General features: G+C 48.8%; 1 protein-coding gene across 1 annotated transcript in view; it reads right to left on the bottom strand.

Moving 5' to 3' along the window:
• Nucleotides 1-905: 905 nt before the first annotated feature.
• Nucleotides 906-19,740, bottom strand: part of MTMR12 (myotubularin related protein 12) — a 39,305-nt gene continuing 20,470 nt past the window's right edge. Inside the window, exons 9-17 of the mRNA XM_029941280.1 lie at nucleotides 14,394-14,503; nucleotides 13,526-13,650; nucleotides 11,799-11,877; nucleotides 10,364-10,434; nucleotides 8,042-8,214; nucleotides 5,731-5,895; nucleotides 4,666-4,827; nucleotides 3,621-3,719; nucleotides 906-1,531 (exon numbers count right to left, since the gene is read on the bottom strand). Coding sequence (XP_029797140.1) covers nucleotides 962-1,531; nucleotides 3,621-3,719; nucleotides 4,666-4,827; nucleotides 5,731-5,895; nucleotides 8,042-8,214; nucleotides 10,364-10,434; nucleotides 11,799-11,877; nucleotides 13,526-13,650; nucleotides 14,394-14,503 — 1,554 coding nt within the window. The 3' untranslated portion in view covers nucleotides 906-961. The remainder of the gene's footprint in view (nucleotides 1,532-3,620; nucleotides 3,720-4,665; nucleotides 4,828-5,730; nucleotides 5,896-8,041; nucleotides 8,215-10,363; nucleotides 10,435-11,798; nucleotides 11,878-13,525; nucleotides 13,651-14,393; nucleotides 14,504-19,740) is intronic.

Here is a 19,740-nt window from a genome sequence, read left to right as displayed (position 1 = left end):
TGTCTGTGGGGGCTGCTGCGGAGGTCAGGAGCGCTCCCAAGCCTCCGCACACTGTTAGGAACAGGCAAAGCAATTCCTTCCAAACACTGAGAGGCTCCGGAAGAACAGAAGTTCCGTCAGGCGAACCAAAGGGATTCCCCCAGTTTAACCGACAGGTTCAGCAGCAAGACGCTGGGCTGCGTGCCCCGCGGCGGGGAGCACGGAGGGATGGCAGCGAGGGCACCAAGTGGGCAGAGACACACTGGGGAGCTGTCGGCACACGAAAAAGGCGGTGTGGCTGCCTGGCTAGCCCACCAACCCCACACAAAGTGACAGTCTATGCAGGCCGGGGGATGGCGGGAAATGTCAGGATGGGTGACGTGGGTGGAATCCCCCAGCTTTTCTCAGGCAAGAGGATAAAGAAAGGAAAACTGCTATGGTTAAATGAATGCCATACTCCTAATACCTCTAGGGGAGTCTTTCAGTTTGCCATACACACATCACACACAGCTGCACCTTCTCCAAGCTAAGACGGGTAGAGAGACACTTACTGGTTCCCATGACTGGATAAATTACCTTGGCACAGAAAAGCTCTGAAGGAAGTATCGAGTCCGAGAGTGTCTGACCAAAGCCCTTTTTAGTAGTAAACCAGCCACTGCAGGTTCTATATAATACTTACATATCAGACAATGGCCACAGTTCTGTGACGGGTCAAGTAGTAATTCCTTCCAATTAATAATACTAGAGATACGGTTTTAATTGCATAGTCTTTCAGGAGCATGAAAAAAACACGAGAACCAGCTCTTTTCCTGAAGGTCCAGGCTTTCTCTATAGAGCTCTGGACTGACACCTCCCCCCACTTCCCCTCCCCCCACCCCGACCCCCGAAGCAGTAAGCGTGAGCCGCTAATCCGGACATCAAACATGGCGGGCTCCTGTCTCAACCTTCAATGCTCCTCTTTCACGATCACTGAGCGGACGACTCACACATCCCCTAGATCCACAAACTCGTCTTCTCGTTTGGCTAGATCTTCTTCATCACCCAGGGCCTTCCAGCCGCTGGTGGGCAAGACGGGCTTGGAGGGATGTCGCTGCAGCAGAGCGAAAGGAAACAGAGACGACAGGCGGGCGGAACTCCTCAGCAACAAGGGGGCCTCCGTCGGAAGCGCCCCCTGGCCATGGGGTCTCGCGTCGATCTTCTCTTGCAAGCGCTCTACTTCCTCCATCATTTCCAAGAGTTTGCTCATGGTGGCCGCTCTGCCACCACCCAGGATCTGGGCTTCTGGAATCCAACGCAAGTAGCGCTGGGCCCACACTTTGATCTCTGGCCCCTCGATGTGAGGCAACAACAGACCGTGGTAGTCGGTGGGCTTGCTGTGCCAGCTGTCATAGAAGTCTCGGAAGTTGTCTTGCAGCTCATCAGAAGAGTTAATTAATTTGCTAATTCTCTTGCCCAGGAGGTTTTTAATTAAATGATCGGTTTCTTCCCTGAAAAATCCTCTTTTGGGAGATGATTTAGATTGGGTGAGTGGCAAAGAAAGTTGTCGTTGATGCTTTGAAAGAAAACACAAAAAATCTCCGGTTAGCCTGAGAGCAGTTACGATCCTGAGAAACCAGAACTGCCGTGAGACTGGAAAGCCATTAAACGGGGGTGGGAGGAGGAGGCGGTTCTTGTTTATTCCATGATGCAAATGTTAGATGCACATCGTGTTTATAAACAAATGGGTGAAAGCAGGCACACAGCGGCGGGGGGGGGGGGTGCAGAAAGCGGAGCTGTGACAGAGGGAGGTGCTCTACCCGCTTTCCCCGGGCACAGGGGCGCTAAGGCACTTTTGAAGATGGAGCTTAACTCGAGACAAGCTGCTGATTCAGGCCAGGCTGGATGTCAGTCCTATTTAGTTTCTGGAGTGCACAGTGTTTCCTCTCTGAGATCGGTAGTCCACACACCGTGAAGCGGCACCAACTACCTGAAGAGCCTACGGATCTCGGGCACTCCGTCTGCAGATTATCCGGCAGCCAGGGAGAGGGTTAGCCTATGTCATGAAGAGTCTTTGGATAAAGAGACAGGTGGGAGCAAAAGGAATCTGAGGAAGTGGCTAAGCTGGCCGGGTGTTCTTGCCTGACACGCTGCACCGAGCAAGAAATGTGAGAGCATGGGCATTAGTTCCCTCCTGAGTAATCCTACCTGCAGCTAGAGCAAGGGGATCGACCCTGAGGAGCGGCCGGAAGGGGCCGTGAAGATGGGTAAAGAGGCTGAAAGGTTACAAAGACTCCCAGAGCCCCACGGAGAGGTTAGCAATGTGGGGAGATGCTGTTTCTCCCCAGCTCTTTTGCTCCTGCGGTGTGTGTTTGAAATAAGAACAGACCACCATGTTCTGGGAGGGCTGGCCCGGACTCTCTAACATATTCCTGCCAGTGGGTTTTCTCGGTGAAAAAGAGCATTTCTTATTGCGGATTACAGAATAATAATAACCACATTAGAAGAAAAAAAAAAACAACCATCCACAGTGCCACAGCCCAGAGCTGACAGGATTTCTGACTTTGCAGCGGTGGGTGGGAGAGCGGCCTGGCCTCTCCCCCGCAGGGATCAAGGCCGGTCCGTCTGCACAGGGCACTGCTGACTGCAGGCGGAAGCTCGCAGCCACTGTTTGCTGCTGGCCGGGTTTTGCGCTCGCTGCTTCACATGCATGGACTGAGCCCATCCTCACAGCCACGTTTTCGCCCCGTTTTACACACAAGGAAAATAAGCACAGACGTTAAGTAATCCACAAAGACCCAGCTACAAAGTGCTAAAGGTGGTCTCACGAAATTCAGCCTGGCTCCAGAGGCGGCACGCTAACAGAACTCCACTTGTCTCGAGAGCCCTTTCTCTCCACCCCTAAGAAAACACGGGGTGCAGGAAGGGTAAGCTGGGAGCGAGCCTGGTCAGGGCTGAGGGCCAAGGCTGATGGTGCGCCTCGAGCAGGCCCAGCAGCCCCATGTGGCCATTCACAAGCACTGCTTTGTGCTTGTCAGCCATGGCCTCTTGAGTTTCTACAGAACTTCTCCCAGGCCACCCGCCCACTCAACTCAACAAGGAGCCCCCAGCCTGGTATGCGGTGTCCTAACCCCAAAGCTTCAAAGCTCCTTGTGGCCCCAACCCCAACTCCACTTTAGCTTGGGCCCAAACCTCCTGCCCCAGTCAGTTCCTAGAGCCTAGGCCATCTGCTCCTAACTACAAGGAGAAGGGACACTTGGACAAACTGGGTCCGAGTACAGAAGTGAGGGGTGCCTGGGTGGCTCAGTTGGTTAAGCATCCGGCCTCCGCTCAGGTCATGATCTCATAATTCGTGAGTTTGAGCCCTGCGTCCAGCTAGCTAGCTCAGAGCCTGGAGCCTGTCTTTGGATTCTGTGTCTCCCTCTCTCTCTGTATGTCCCCTGCTCACAGTCTCTCTAAATAAAGAAATAATTAATTTAAAAAAAAAGTGAAATCCAGTCTTGCAAAGGGGAGCCTCAGTTTCCTCCCATGCACAATAAGGGATCAGGCCCTGGCTGTCTCTGAGGTCCCCGGCCCCCCTGGCCCGGGGCAGTTCTGCGATCCCGAACAGGTGACAAGTGTGCATGCAGCCACCAGGGGGCACAGCACACGGAGGAAAAACTGACCTCTGGCCAAGCTTCTGTGGAGCTCAGGGAAGTTCTGGTCCAGCTGGCAGGAAAGAGACTGAACCAGGAAGGGAAACGTCCACCCCGGCCCTGAGGCCCCTCGAAAGAGCAAAGCAACAGTTCTAAGTTGTCCAGCGGCTGCATCTTCTGCAAGTGTGGGCTGTGGCTCACCAGGCCCCCAAGCCTCTTAGAATGGAGCACCTCCAGCACCAGGACTGGCCAGGCTCCCTGGAAAGCAGGTGGGATCAGAAGCAGGGCAGCGGAGAAGGCAGAGACACACAGTGACTTGGGATTCACCACTACCACTTTCCCCTTTGTTGGGTCTGGGCGGGGGGTGGGGAACTCCAGGCCAGGAGAAGGAGCTAGGAAATGCCACAGAAATCTAGGCAACTATGGGATTTTAAAAGGTAAAAGATTTATACAGTCTGAAGAGAAACCAGAGTATAGGAACCATGGGATTTTAATAACTACAATCAGGAACATGTATCTGAAGGAATATTCATATTATTTGACACTTGAGATTTACAGCATGGGTCAGCAAACGACAGCCCACAGCCAAATCTGGCCTGGTGCCTATTTTTATAAATCCTGGAACACAGCCATGCCTATTTGCTTACGTGCTGTCTGTGGCTACTTTTGCACATCAATACAGTGGGGAGACCCAACAGCCCTTAACAGGAGAAATCATAGATAGGTCTCATCAGGGAAGGTCTTGCTATTGAACACATGAACCGATATAGACTGAGCAAATCCCATGATCAATGCCTCTTTTACCCTGCTAACCACACTCAGGTAGAGGGTTCACACGCTCCCATGAAGCACAACTGTCTTGGCAGTAACATCCCCGGTGACATACAGCAAATGGTCAGCTCTCATCAGGGCAAAGGCTGATTTGCTGAAAGCAAATGATTCTCACAGGCCCTGACGGTTTGCCTGCCACAAATCTGGACTCTTCAAACTGTTTACAGAATCCATAAGTAACTTTTTCCTGCCACAGGTGGTGATCCTGGGCAGATGAAGGGGGTTAGACATGTGGACATCTTACTTTGAAACGCATTCCTTTCCGCTGGCCTTTGTCCAGTTTTGGCTTTTCCACATAAAGAGGGTTTTTGAGCAACATCTGGGCTTTGGGTTCAAACTGTACAGACCAGTCCCACACGGCGAGCAGGTTCAAAGGCTTGCTTTGTGCGTCCTGGCTTTCCCTGCCCTGCCAAAACAAGCACAGGTCACGATAGCTGCCAGGGAGGGCGGGGGAGCGCAGACGCATGGTGTTGAGGGGCACCAGAAAGGGCGCCCCTGCCCTGAGACCCAACACTGGTTCCTCATTTTTAAAGGCTGTGGCCTTCAGTGGCTGTTCATTTAAGACTCTGGGTGGGAAGGGAGAGGGAAGGAGGTCACCTTGTTTTCCAGTGGGCCACATGCCAGCCACGATGGGCACTTTCCAACAACCCTGTGAGGTCACTATTTCGCACATTTTGTATTTGAGGAAACCAAGGCTCAGAAAATTGAAGTGAACTGCCTGAGGGTCACGAAGCTGGTGAGCGACCGCCTGGGATATGAAACTGGGGCGGTGGGACTGGAAGCTCAGGTCCTGTGCCCCCACTTCACTGAGGAACTTGCTAAACTGCTCCTGGAGGGCCAACTCAAGCAAGCTGGGCGAGGGAAAGCCGGCCAGAGGCACTGACTTGGTGAGAAAGTAAAACCGCCAGGAGGAAGCCCCAGGAGAGACAAAGGTGTAAGATGGAAAGTAAAAGCCCGGCTTCCCTGACCTGCCTCATCTCCACTGTCTCCAGAGTAACTCCAGGCAAGTGGGAGAGAAGGCTGACCATCTTTACGAAGGCTGGTTTTTAATTTTGTTTAATTCCTTGGCTCCAACACTTGCTCCCAGGGTGGCCTTGGGCCAGTTCCCCATCCTCTCAGTGCCTCAGCTCCTCAGGGATAAGAACACACACCCAACAGGATGCTGTGACAATTATGAATACCCAGAAAGCACTCAAAACAGGGCCCAGTATACAGTTAGTGTTCCATAAATACTTATCATCAAAACTATTGCAATAAACTTGTGAATCAGGCCTTCTATAAGATGTAGGTTCCTAAGAGGGACTCTTACCATGTTATCCTTCTGATGAGGCGAATTGAAGAAGAAGGTGCTAAAAATAGGTATGTACAGGCTATCTGACAACACAGTCAGGTAAGTCTCTGTGAAATCAAATGCTGGGGGGTGCTGGTGCACCAGCTGCCAGACACAATCCAGGAAAAGCAGGAACACAGGAACCTATGTGAAAACAAGATACACATTACTGAGCAGGCACTACAAGTCCAAGGCCAGCTGTACTGAGTACAGGGGGCAGCCATCTCAAGAGCCATAGAATAACCACTTCTGAGCACTATATTCTCCGGGAAACACGGTGGACTCCATCCCATTCCATGCAATGAATATGCTCAATTAAAGTCACATGCCTATAGATTCGGATCAGTATTTGGCAGTACTGATCTGCACAGAAAACATTTTAGGATGAAATGTGTAAAATCTCATTACTGACCTAGTATTGACAGATGAGCACTTGCAACTGATTTTGACGACAGAGAACACTTTGAACCTAAGTGAAAGTGTTATCTCCCCCAAAAGAATTCCGTTCTTCACACTGGTAAATTGTATTACCCAAAACCTATACTCCATCATGAATTCTGTCAGTGTTCCCTTCTTCACCCCCACAGGATGATGGGAAAGAAGGCAGAAGCAGCGAAGGGGAGTTCCTAACCCTTTTTTCCACAAACGTGTACAGATTTTTTTTTAACTGATAGCCTCTTTTATTAGCTACCCAGAGGCAAGCCGTTTCTTGGTAGGGAGAGTTTTCTAGAGTGCTTTGTCATTCACAAAGTTTATCCGAAGCCATCAGGTGGGAAGGACAAGCCGCGTCACAGTCTGTCCCTTATGGAGACTGGTGAGGCCTCACGCAGCTCAGAGAGAAGGGGCTGAGGGGCACCTGGGTGGCTCAGTCAGGTAAGCATCTGATTCTTGATTTTGGCTCAGGCCATGACCTTACGGTCTGTGAAATCGAGCCCTCTATCAGGCTCTGCACCTGCTAGAGATCCTCTCTCTCCCTGCCCTTCCCTGCTTGCTCACTTGCTCTCCCTCTCCCTCTCTCTCTCTCTCAAATAAAAATAAACATTTTTTTAAATGGCCACATTTTGAAGGAAAAAACCCCAAACAATTTTAATATTTCATTGTGGAGATGTGAAGAAATGCTTATATAGCAACTTTACTTCACACCTCATTTTCTGCTCAGTATATCATTAAATAGAGTGGAAAATATCTGAACCTTACTGAACAGTCAAGAAAATGGGCTCAGAACGTTTGGATGACTTCTCCAAAGGCTGAGTGAAAGCACAGCACAGCCTGGATCTGCTCTTGGACTCATTCTCCCTCCCCAGACCTGGTTCCTGTCTGTCCTCATCTTCTCAAGATATCCAAAACATACTCTTTCCCACATAGGATCTGCTCTCTCTGCCCATCATGCTATTTGAGTCCCATCAACCTTGCCAAGTTCCTCAGAAAGGCAAATCCATTCCGAGGCTGAAAATGGTGATTTCCATTCAGCTTGATGGAACACAAGCTGAAAGAAACCTCATGGGCTGGCGTGGGAAGCTGGATTCTTCCAGAAACACGCCAAGACCCTGAGGTCAGGAGCCAGGGCTCTCTATTCCCATGGCACGCTGCGCCATGCTGCTCCTCACCGCAGACAGACCTGTTCACGATCTGCAGTAGGAAAACCACGCGTCATGTCCTGGCACACAGAGCTTTGAGGTGACTTCATTAGAGAAAGTTCACCTGTCTTCATTTTCCCTTCAGCAGTCACAGATGTGGCCAAAGGAGTGTGCAGAGCACAGTTGAGACTGGATCACAAAGCGGGGCCAGCTCAACTACAATGCAGTCCACACAGCCAGGTGCAGAAGAGGTCACGTGCACAGATGCTACGTCACCGGTAAGGTCCCGGTGAGGGATGGCGTTAACATAACCTCATGTTTTATTCTGAAAAGACTTAGGTGCAAGGGAAAATTGACTTTGTGTTATTATGTGGAATATGCACTTTTTTTGCAAAGACTAACTCAGCAGAACTGTAGGAGTCTCTCTGAATTAATTTTTAAGTTTTATAAATCAATGCTATTCCCGTCATGAAACCATGCCCACCCTTGGCACACACGATTTAGAAGAGAAGGTGCAGAGCACACTTCCTAACATCCCTTCCCTCTGGGAAGGGTTTCAATACTATTTAAAGCCTGCAGAATCATCCAACAGGGAACTGAACATGGCCTTCCCAACAAGCCCATCGGCGTGCACTTTGCAAGCGCTGACCCAACATCTATCCGAAAACAGGTATTAAATTAGAGACAGGCGCTTCTCCGACGAGGACACTCACCTCCTCTTTGTCACTCTGACGTAGATGGTTACAGCGATCGAGGAAGGAGTGCCCGCCCATGACCCACTCCTTCTGGACGAGGCTCTGGAATCCGATCCTGGTTCTACAGTGGGGGTCCATCATCACTTGCACCAGGGAGGAAAGGAGGCAGCAGAGGTCGGAAGCGTTCTCCTCTAGGAGGGGCCCCAGCGGCAGTGCAAAGAGGCAGGAGAATATGGAGTATTAAAAAGCTGCAAAGTGTGCTCACACCTGCACAGTTAACCAGCGGGGTTCCCAAAACCAAAGTGTGCCTGCTACTGGCCAGGTCCGCTTCCTTGAAGGTGAGGGCCAGTGGGGAACACAGGCAGAGTCAGACTGAGAGACAAACTGCTTCTAGCCAGTGCCATACAGGGTCCGGACATGTTGGCACTAAGCACACGTCAAGTCTGCTGTCAGTGTACAGGCATCCGGATGCCGCACAATGAGGGCAGAGCCATGCACGTGATGGCGACCTGCTGGCCTTCACGGCCCAAGTTCAAAACTCTCACAGCTGCTGCGTCAAAGTCTCCATCACTGTGCTCACTGTTCCAAGGCTCAACTGCTCCTCAGACTCCCCTCCCCTCACAGCTGCTCTCCCTCCCTCCCTCTGCTTGGGAGGAAGTCTAGTATTTTTGGACTCCCCTACTCCCAGCTCCACTGCTCTGAGAGCACAAGGGGCCGGCTTCCCCTGGTCTCGCCTGGAGGAGAGAGTCCCCGCGGTCAGGGTACACGGCCCACCCCTGGCGCGCACCGGACAAGACCCGTGAGACGACAACGCCGCTCAGCGTGCTCGGCATTCAGGACTCACGGCAAATAAAAGCATACGTTTCTGTCCATGCATTTGCTTTAGAGTTTTCAGATCCTAAAAGTTAGCGTCTACATCCCCGTGGCTCCTCTTTACGAAAAGAAGTGCCACTCAAGCTGCTATTTACGAATGTCCACGAGGAGGACCGGGCTCGTGTCGGTGCAGCGACGGAGCTTCTAAGGACGGGGTGCCTCCACTGCTAAAGCTCTTTCATTCTGACCGTGGAACCACTAAGGTCCAGGCTCATGCTTGGGCTTCTTTTTCTCCTCCAGGGAGACAAGTCGAAACTATGGGGACACATGGCTTCAAAAGAAACAGAGTTTTGTCTTTGGAGTGCTATCACTTTTCAAAGTAAGTTTCATTTTTAAGGGAATCTGCCTTCTTGCCTCTGAGGGGTGTTAACAGTACACCTGTGGGTAACAGGAAGAGGGGCTAGAAAATGAGATTTCAGAGGAGACAACTCGGTCATCCATCTGGGACTAAGAGACTTCTCACATCTCAGCTGAAGATTCATTGTTCTAGGCAGCTCTGACCCGTGCAGCCTGGCCTGAGAACTTCCTCCTACCAGATCGCATCTTTCTCCGTCCTCTGCACCCCTTAGTTCCTCGGTACTCTGTCCTGCCATTGGTGGTCAGGTCTTTTTCAGTAATATGCTCAGCCCAACTCTCTTATTAGGCTGTAAACTTCTAGAAGGCAGAGGTGGAGAGCTCTGCACACGGTAGGTGCTCAGTCAATGTCATAAAATCCAAGTCAGTGAGCCAGCACCGAGTACGGAAGCCTCAAGCAGACACAACCCGCCCACGGAGGCTAAATTTCAGCAGTCACGGAGCCCCTCGGAGCCATACCAGCTTGAGGGCTTGAAGGCATGAGACACCCACTGAACTGGAGTGCCGGGCTACCGGAAGTTTAAAGTATTCTAAACAGCAAACATCGTATTGTAGCTCAGGTCTAACCGACTCCAGCAACAACCTTTAAATAAAAGCAGTTTGCGCCTGTTTTTACACACTCTGAATGCTATGTCCTGTCCGCATGCATAGCAAGTTAAGCCCACTGAGGAAAAGGAAATCGTGACCCACAAAGTTTCTATAGCAACTGCACAAGGCTGTCAAACACAAAGGCATAAAAATAGCAGTTAAACCATTCATGGATTTCTTTATGTAAAAAGGATTATCAAAAGCTTTTAACTTTAACCAAGCTGAGTTAATATAAAACAAAATCCAAACCATTAGGAAATGTGAGCTTTGATGAAGACACCAAACAATTCCTTCTTGAGCTGCAAAGAAGTCTGCCAAGTTCTAAATGAAGGATTTATTTTTATACTGTAACACTGAAATCAAACACAAAGGATTCTAAGGTCAGGGTAGAAAAGAATGGGGAAGAGTTCTACACTAGCTTACTCCTTTTATAAGACAATTCCAATTACATAAAGCTGTAGATGGAGAAACTAAATCGCAAGTGAAGGGAAATGTAAAGCACTCTTTGTGCTTTAAATGTATTACCTAAAAGAAGAACGTTCATATTTTGTGCTTCTAGACATTCTGTGATCTCTATTGCTTTTTTCAGGCAACGTCTACATTGGAGAAAGAGAAAGGGGCATTAGTTTCTGAGGTTGTATCAAAACAATGAGGAATTTAGAGATGGAAAACCGAAGATTGAGGCAATCTCATTTGTTTTTTCACTTAAATCCTCCAGAAAAGAAGTTACCATTTACACTACTCACGTACCGCAAGACACTCATCTGCCAGTTAGAAACAAAAATTTGAAAAGGGAATCCCAAAATTGATGTCCAAATGTTCCTAGGTGGTTTCTGCACTACAGCCTCCTATGGAGAACTCATGCCTGAGTCTGGCCGGAGAGTCCTAGTAAGACCTACAAATGCCCACATCAGAAACTGTGCTGCACACCCACATTGTCTAGTGCAAGGTCCCGAGCCCCACATGTCAGGGTGGCTGGAAAGATCCAGCAGGCCCAGACGTCCCTTTTGTCTCTCTTGGTACACACTCTTTCTGATTTTCAGCGTTGACGTTCCTCTGTAACTCGGGGCTTCACATCCACTGCTCCCTGCCTGCAGGGGCCCCTCCCTGGACAGCACTCATCTGGGGAGGGACGCCCAACCTTCTCTGCCCACCCCACGTGAAGAAGGGTGCTTTCCCGGGTGACGTGTATCACTGTCTGCAATTCAAACCATGGGACGTGTGGCAGGCTCTCCGGAACGGATGCACTAACACGTGTTTGGAGGGCTGAGGCCTGGCCACAAAGCTCTGTGGCAGAACCGAGAGACGGGGTGCCAGGTAGAGAGAGGAGTTCTCCCCTTTCCTCCCAAGTATGCTCTTCTCGCGCCCCGATCATTTCTCTTCGGTGCCTCCCTTTGCCCTCTCCTCTATTAACAGCAACAGAGAGGAGCTGTTCAAAATTATGAGGTAGGGAAGGGAATACAACAATTCTGCCTCTGGGAACCTCAATCCAATTCCCAAACCCAAAATGCCTAATTGACGTTACTCATGACATTATGAGAAAACTGACATTAATCATTTTTAAATAGGTAATATACACAGAAGACAAGTAATTCAAAAAGGTATTCAATAAAAAGTCAGCATCACCCCCCCTTCTTCCTGTTCCCTCCTGGGGACCAGCGCTGCTGCCTCAGTTAGACTGGTGGGCTGCCACACCCCCTACTCTGCAGTCTTTCCACGGCTAGTCTATATATAGTCTAGAGAGATCTCTGTGAGCAAGTAGCATGTCTACAAATTCAGATCAAGTGTGCACAGAAATACTAAATAAAAATGTAAAATCCAGCTGAGCCGTGAACAGAATATGTGATCTAAAAACACCTCGTAGTGAAATATAAAACAGTTCAATTATTTGTTAATTTGCTTAACTCCTTTGAATTAGAGAGCTATAAAATTCATGAGCAAAATGATGACTTTGAAATACCTGATTATGTCAAGCCAGCTGCTACTTTCCAACAGAGAAAACCATTTTATATCTGTGTCCCAAAATTCGGTACTATTATCTGAAAAAAGAAAAAAAGAGCAAGGAAGTCAGGTCTTTGTTCTCTTGCATGTCTGTCACCAAAAATCTGTGCTGATACTCAAGTGTGCTGGTCAGCCTTGGACCTGAGCTGCAGGATCCAAGTGCAGCTCTCCGCTCTCAAGAAAGGACACTTCCAGACTTCAGCTGTAATGGTGTTTGAACTATAAGCCCCTGGAAGGGGATGGCAGTCAAAAAATGGATTTTCTAGGTTTTTAGTGTTCAAATAAAAAGTGCCTCACAGTATTTATATAAAGCCATAGTCCACCTTGTGACTCAACAAGGAGAATAATATGTTTTAGGTAGAAACGATCGACACCCAGGCTACACTGTCCTAGCAGTGGAAGGCGACAGGACACCTCCTGATGCCAGGGAGCCCAAAGGGGCAGACGTGGCTTCTGCTGGAATCCTAAATACAGAAACACCATTTCCTTGCACACTCCTACACTACACCACCCACCCACCTTTGATACAGAGAGCCCTGCGTTTCACAGACATCGAATACAGGTCCAAGCTGCAAACTCAAATCAACGATAAGGCAGACACCTCTCTGCAAGTCCTGGGTGACGAGAAGGAACATGTGGAATCACAGTCCTGAATCAACTAGTGCTGTGAAGACTGCACTTCAAGGATACTTTCAAGGATTATTGCAATAGTTTATTACTAGAGAAGTTCCTCCGAATATGCAGAGTACCCAAAACTTAAGATCTGCAAAAAAACAAACATCTCCCCCCCCCCCCCGCAAATAGGGCAGTGTGTCACCCTCCACCAGGTCCCTGCTTTTTATAAATCTAGTCAGAGGCGGACATGGCTGTTTACCCAGGCATCATATTCATCTGTGCCGCACTGTGTCCGCCTACCATCGGTGCATATCATGGAAACTCAACAAATGTCGGCTGAATGAATGAGTGAAAACTAAATTAGAATTTGCTAGGCTAGAAAGTCCAAGTCGGGAAGAATTACCTGTAAGTGTGACAGATCTCAGATGGTAACACAGACTCACCGAAGAACGAGAATTCATAAACAACTGGGCTGGTTAAATGTGATTCAGGCCCTAACTGTTCATAATGGGCAGCCTGAGCAGAGAAGTGGGGGTGGCCAGGATGGGCATATTTCATTTCCTACTTTGTACATTTCTGCTTAATCAGAAGGAAAAAAAAAAAAAACATTTCCACTTGGGGCAGGTGGGGGTGGGGACGGTCCATTCAATAAGCCACTAAGGAAAACAAACCAACTGTCCACTTTACAGTCACCAGGAGCGAGCCAGTGAACACGGGGAGTACACAGTCCCACCACTTTAGAGGGAGAGGGCCCTGCGCATACCGGGCAGCCAGTGTGCTGGGAAGGGAAATGAGGAGCAGAGGAGGGAAGGGCCGTGTCCCCAACCGTGAGAAGGGGCAGCGGGGTGAAAGCCTGGAGGAAAATGGCGGGGGGGGGGCAAGGAGGGGCAGTGAACGTGGCAGTGACAGCGGACCCTCAGCTCCCAGCCCCTCCACTCCATGACATCAACCGTCACGGTCATGAGCCTCTGGTACAAACAGAGACCAGGGGAAAGGTACCAACTGTCACCTGACCCGTGTGGCATGTCTTTCCCTATTTGACAGAGAGCTTTTGTTCAGCATTTTTCTCACCTATCAGGAACAGCTGTTTGAATTTAGAGTAGGCAGTCTGGATGTCCTGCAGGGACAGGAAGTTGCTCGACAGGTCTTCAGTTCTAACAATTTCATAGGGTGGCCTGTGGATGGTCTTATAAACTCTAGGTATCAAAAAGTAACAGGAGATTAGAAGCGCAGAAGTGAATTAGAAACAGCTTATTTTTCCTGAGCACTCACATGTGGCAAGATCTGTGTGCACAGGCGCCCTCCCATTTAATCCTTGCCAGCAAACTAGCGACCACAGGACCGCTGTTCCCGGTCATTGGAGGTGGACGTGGAAGCACGTGGAACATGTATTAAAGGGTGGTGATAGCGCCCATGACCTAGATGTGACCACTGTCAATACGACAGCCATCATGCCCTCCCCCTCCAAATACCTCAGCTTGCATCTCTAAAAACAATGCAGCTGACACTTTTTTTTTTTAAGTTTTATTTATTTAAATAATGGCTACAGTCAACATGGGGCTTGAACTCATGCCCCTGAGATCAAAAGTTGCAAGCTCCTCCGGGCCAGCCAGGCACCCCTGCAGCTGACATTCTTAATCACTGCGTTATACGGACTCCTTTCAAAACTATGTATTTTGAATTTTTTTGTCTTTTAGTAATCACTACACCCAATGTGGGGCTAGAATTCATGAGCCCAAGATCAAGGGTTACATCTTCTACCAACTGAGCCAGCCGGGCGCCCCTTCTTTCAAAGGTGTTAAAAATAACCACTCTCTATGATGCTCCTGAGCACGAAGCTATTGGCGGTTAGACACAAGTGAACTCAGATCCGTTCCCCTCCTTCTGGGAAAACAAGAACCCGAGCCAACCAGTCACAGAAATGCAGAACAGTACTGACCCATCCAAGAAGCTCTTCTGGACTTGTGAAATGCCATCATCCTGTTCTCTTTTGGGCAGTGGTGACATTTTCAAAAGGGCACATCCATTGTGGCAGGACCAACACCAGAACTGCAAAGAATAAAGGTTTCTCAGAGGTGACACTCAGTCAGGCGCTAGCAGGGCAAGCTGAGCCACCGAATTCACACAGAGACACTTGGAACTTCAGTAAGAAATGGCTGTGCATTTTCAATTTCGTTAAGCCAAAGAGTAGTTACAATGAAAAACAATGATTTAGTCTTAAAACAAAACAAAAGACATCCCCAGGTCTTGACCGTCATGCTCACACTTGCTTATGGGCTAACGGAAGTCAACTTCCGACTTGGCTCTCGTGCTGGGAGCCCAGACGATGGCATTGCCATCACCAGCACTAGGGTAGTCGCTGCGCTAGAGCACAGCTCACCGTCAGGCCCTTCGTGTTGGTTAACTCGTGACTCTCAGCCACTCACTGACACAGTGGTGGTTCCTTTCCTCTCCTTTGCCTTTCCTTTCTTCCTTTCTTTCCTAAACACTGAGGGTTTCTTTTTTTTAATGTTTATTTTTGAAAGAGAGGGTGAGGGAGGGGCAGAGAGAGGAGACACAGAATCCAAAGGAGGCTCCACACTGCCCACACAGAGCCCAACATGGGGCTCAAACCCAAGAACCTTGAGATTATGACCTGAGCCAAAATCAAGAGTAGGACACTTAACCAACTGAGCCACCCGGGTCCCCTGACAGGGGTGATTTCTAATTTCACTAACAACAAGGAGCTGAAGCTTGGAGAGACCAAATAACTTCCCCAAGCTGCACGGAAAGCTGCAGCAGTGTGACTAACGGCCGTGCTCTACTTGGATGGCAAGAAGGGGACAGTCCCTGTCACTGGAGAAAGTTCACAGCAGAAAGAACAGGAAGCTAGCTATTCAACAAAGGATACCAGACCCGTACATCCAAGGCACTGCATTAGGTGGAAAAGATGTGAAGAGGACATGAAGAGGGCTCAGAGAGTGTGCCTCCCTCCAAGGAGCTTAAGGGAGATAAACTCTCAAGCATAATAAAAGGTAGAACACGGTCAACGAGAGAAGAGAATTTCGAGGAACCACAAAGGGAAGGCACAAGAGGAAGAAATCACATGAATGGCCGTAAGTGACGGGTTCAGGTGCTCAGGCACTTTCCTGGCTACAGTGGGAGAGTTTGCTCCATTTTGCAGGAACAAAAGGAAAGGAGAACTGATCTTGGGGCAGAGGAACCTGCCAGTGGAGCCTGGAACAGAGGGCAGCACAAGCCTGCTGAGGGCAGGTGCGCACTGTCGTGGACTCAGCACCACAGAAAGGCCTGGTCAAGGCTTAAGAATGGCTAGAGCACAGCCACTGCTCTGCTGACCAAGTCATCAGCCTCAGCTCACAGATAAAACCTAGGGGAAGATGCTTCTCACAATTCTGCTATCCAGAAATGGTACTTTTTGCTACTCATCTGCAATGAATGGTACAAACACTACACCAGACATGCTAGTGGCGGAAGCCTGGGCTGCAAGGTTCAAGATCAGCACATGAGCCAGAGGATACAGTGCACCACGCTTAGGAGGCCAGGAGGAACTGGCTTGGGGTTTCAGGGGAAGATGATGCAATGGGTGCTGGGTGTCTTAGGTGTTCTGCCCAGTGCCGACAGGACACCCACGTGCAGGAGGCATTTCAGATGAGGGTGAAAAGTAGGAGAGGGAGGCGGAACTGGGGCTCCAGACATGGGAGCTGACGGCCAGTGGACATGGAAGAGGCTACGAACCCACCCAGGGAGGGAGGGCAGAGGAACACAGGACGGCTCTAGGAAATGCCTGTCCCCCTCTCAGGGCCAGCCGTACTTTGACTCCTTAAGATTCATAATGAGGTGGACATGTTAGGACACCAAGACAAATCAAAGGGCCCCCTGCTGGCCTCCCTCACTGTCATGTTAAGCAACATACAGAAATCACCACACAGTTTCTAGCCCTCAGCCAAAGGTGGCAGTAACTTGAATGCCCAGGCATCATGCCCCTGGCTGCTGCAGCTCACCTGGATAAAAGGGGAGACACCCTTAGCCATGACTAGCTAACAGGTTCTAAGAAGTTAAGGGTCTATAATCCTTTTTTTATCTCTTCTCCTGGGCTAGATAGAGTTCACTGTTGGTGATATTCAACCATAACTCATTTTCTCTTGGGGGCACAACCACACCTGTCACACTCATCTGGGGTAAGTCCCTAACTATTCCCTACTTGAAAAAAATAAATAGGAAAAACAAATAAATAAATAGGGGTGCCTGGGTCAGTCAGTTAGGCCTCTGATTTTGGTTAGGTCATGTCACAGTTCATGAGTTCAAGCCCTGCATCAGGCTCTGTACTGACATCTCAGAGCCTGGAGCCTGCTCCAGATTCTGTGTCTCCCTCTCTGCCCCTCACCCATTTGTGTTCTGTCTCTCTCTCGCTCTCTCAAAAATAAACATTGAAAGTTTTTCTTAATAGTCTGAAAACAGATAAAATAAAAGTAAAAGCACAAGGTTTTGTTTAAAAAATAATAGGAAACAAGCAAAATTCTTTAATTTTTAAAAATTTATTATTTCAAGAAATAGAACACAGGAGGGGCAGAGAGAGAGAGAGAGAGAAAGAATCCCAAGGCATCTTACTGTCAATGCAGAGCCTGACACGTGGCTGCAAACCATGAACCATGAGATCAAGACCTGAGCCGAAATCACAAGTTGGATGCTTAACCGACTGAGCCGCCCAGGCGTCCCGGAAACAAGCAAAATTCTTGGTCAAAGACATACTTCTCACAAGAATTTAGCAAAAAGCATGTGTTTTCCTATTGTAATATGTATAATTTCTGTATGGGTTTCATATAAATGTCTTGACAACAAAAAAGAATCACTGCTTGTTAATCCTGTTTAACTTTTATTATTTAAAAAATTTATTATTTCTATTTTTAGAAAGGGAGAGAGCGCAAGAAGGGGAGACAGGCAGAGGGGGAGGGAGAGGGAGACAGAGAGAGAGCATGCGAGAGGGCAAGAGAATCTTAAGCAGGTTCCACGCTCAGTGTGGAGCCCAACGTAGGGTTTGAATCCACAACCCTGGGATCATGACCTGAGCTGAAATCAAGACTTGGATATTCAACTGACTGAGCCACCCAGGCACCCCTCTCCTGTTAAACAGGGGGAGATTATTCATTATCTGGTACATTTTAAGGTATCTCTCTTAATAAACCCAAAGACAGAGCTTTAGGGGATCATCTACAATTGGACACTGGAAAGCAGTGTAAGAAAGAAGGAACTTAATATTAAGGAGGTCAGAGGACCAAGAAAGCATAGTGTGTCCAAAGCAAGACAGAAATGTAGAAGCAAAAAGAAGAGAATATAATTAGTGTCAAACTTGCAGTGATGGGATGGAGAAGCAGGGATGCACAACACAAGGCCCAGTGACTTCTGGAAGGTCCTTCAGCAGAGTAGCGGGTAAAAGTCACCAAGAAGAAACACGCAGAGAGACAAGTAGGGGAAATTACACACAGTCTCTTATTTGTTAATTTTCATTGATTTATTCTGAGAGACAGAGATAGTGTGAGTAGGGAGGGGCAGAGAAGAAAAAGAATCCCAAGCAGACCCCTCGTGCCCACGCAGAGTCCAACGTGGGGCTCCATCACACTAAACTATGAGATCATGATCTGGGCCCAAATCAAGAGTCAGACAGATGCTTAGCCACCTGAAGTGCTCGGGCCAGTAGAGTCTTTAAATATGTTTGTCAATGAGGCGCCTGGGTGGCTCAGTTGGTTAAGTGGCTGACTTTGGCTCAGGTCATGATCTCGTGGCTCGTGAGTTCAACCCCTGTGTTAGGCTCTGGGCTGACAGCTCGGAGCCTGGAGCTGCTTCAGATTCTGTGTCTCCCTCTCTCTCTCTGCCCTCCTCTGCTCACTCTCTGTCTCTCAAAAATAAATAAATGTTAAAAAAAATTTTTTTTAAATATGTTTGTCAGTACAGGAAGGGAGAACAAGCCAGTAGCTTAACTCTTCAAGTGGGGGCTCCTTCAGGTTAGGGGAAGCCTGACATGCCTTCAGATAGAGCAGAACCACGGAACGATCCACGTGGCAGGTAGAAGACTGATGGAAGCAGGCTCCAGACAAACCAAGGGCATATGAGATCAAGAGCCAGGCAGATGTTTAGTTGGATTCAGGAAAAGGAAACAGGAACAGAGAGAAAAACAACAGGAGGGAAGGAGGAAGCTGAGGGAGGTTTTGCTGCTGATTGTCCAAGATCCCAGAGAAGCAGGGGAAATGTCGTCTCTCAGTACAAAAGTTCGGGTCGGTCAGTCTAACAGTCCAACTCTTGATATGGGCTCAGGTCACGGTCTCATGGTCAGGGGATTGAGCCCCATGTCAGGCTCTGGACTGAGCACGGACCCTGCTTGAGATCCTCTCTCTGCCCCTCTTTGACTTGTGCTTTCTCTCTCTCAAAATAAATAAATGAGGAGGAAGAGGAGCGGGAGTAGGAGGAAGAAGAAGAAGAAGGAAGATGAAAGGGAGGAAGTGGGGAGGAGAAAGAAGGAAGGGAAAAGAGGGGGAGAAGAAAGGGGAGGGAAGGAGAGAGGAGGGTGGAAGGGGGAGGGAGGAGGGAAGCAGGAGGGGAGAGGGAGGGAGGGAAGGAGGAGGAACAGGAAAGTAGGGGGAGGAGGGAGGGAAGGAAGAAGAAAAAGAATGGAATTACAGGGGTACCTGGCAGGCTCAGTTGGAAGAACATGTGACTCTGTGACTCTTGATCTCAGGGTCATGAGTTTGAGACCCAAATGGGAGTAGAGATTACCAAAGTAAATAAAACTTAAAAAAAAAAAAAAAAGAATGGAAATACAAACTCAAAGAGAATGAAAAGATGGTTTATACCAGCCCCAGGGAAGAATGATACAGGCTCCAAAAGGAGTTAAATAACAGGCTGCCGAGCAGAACAAGGGCCGACCGAGGCAAGGGAACATGGCTTTCACATACCCCGTTCAGGAACACTCCGCGGTTTGGTTTGGATCACCCCTAGCAATGTTCACTAGCCCCAGAGCAAAAAAAGATCAATACTTGGGCTGGAGATCAGCAGAGGGTAGACGAGGCCAAAGTCACTATCAGAGCAAGGATGTGACTGAACTTACAAATGATGCGGGTCTTCACTGAAAATAAGCAAAGGCAAGCAAAAACAGACTAGCTGAAGTCAGGGTAAAAAAGCATGGAGATACGCAAATGTTCTGGGCGCACAACACTGTGAACACACTAAATGCCATCAATGGCAAACTTTACGTTATGTGCACGGAGAGCCCTGTGTTCCCTGGGTAAACGTGG

The sequence above is a fragment of the Suricata suricatta genome, chromosome 6 (genome assembly GCF_006229205.1).
Source record: "Suricata suricatta isolate VVHF042 chromosome 6, meerkat_22Aug2017_6uvM2_HiC, whole genome shotgun sequence".
Lineage (NCBI taxonomy): Eukaryota > Metazoa > Chordata > Mammalia > Carnivora > Herpestidae > Suricata > Suricata suricatta.
Note: the sequence above shows the minus strand (reverse complement) of the source record. Positions and strands in the feature narration are given on the sequence as shown.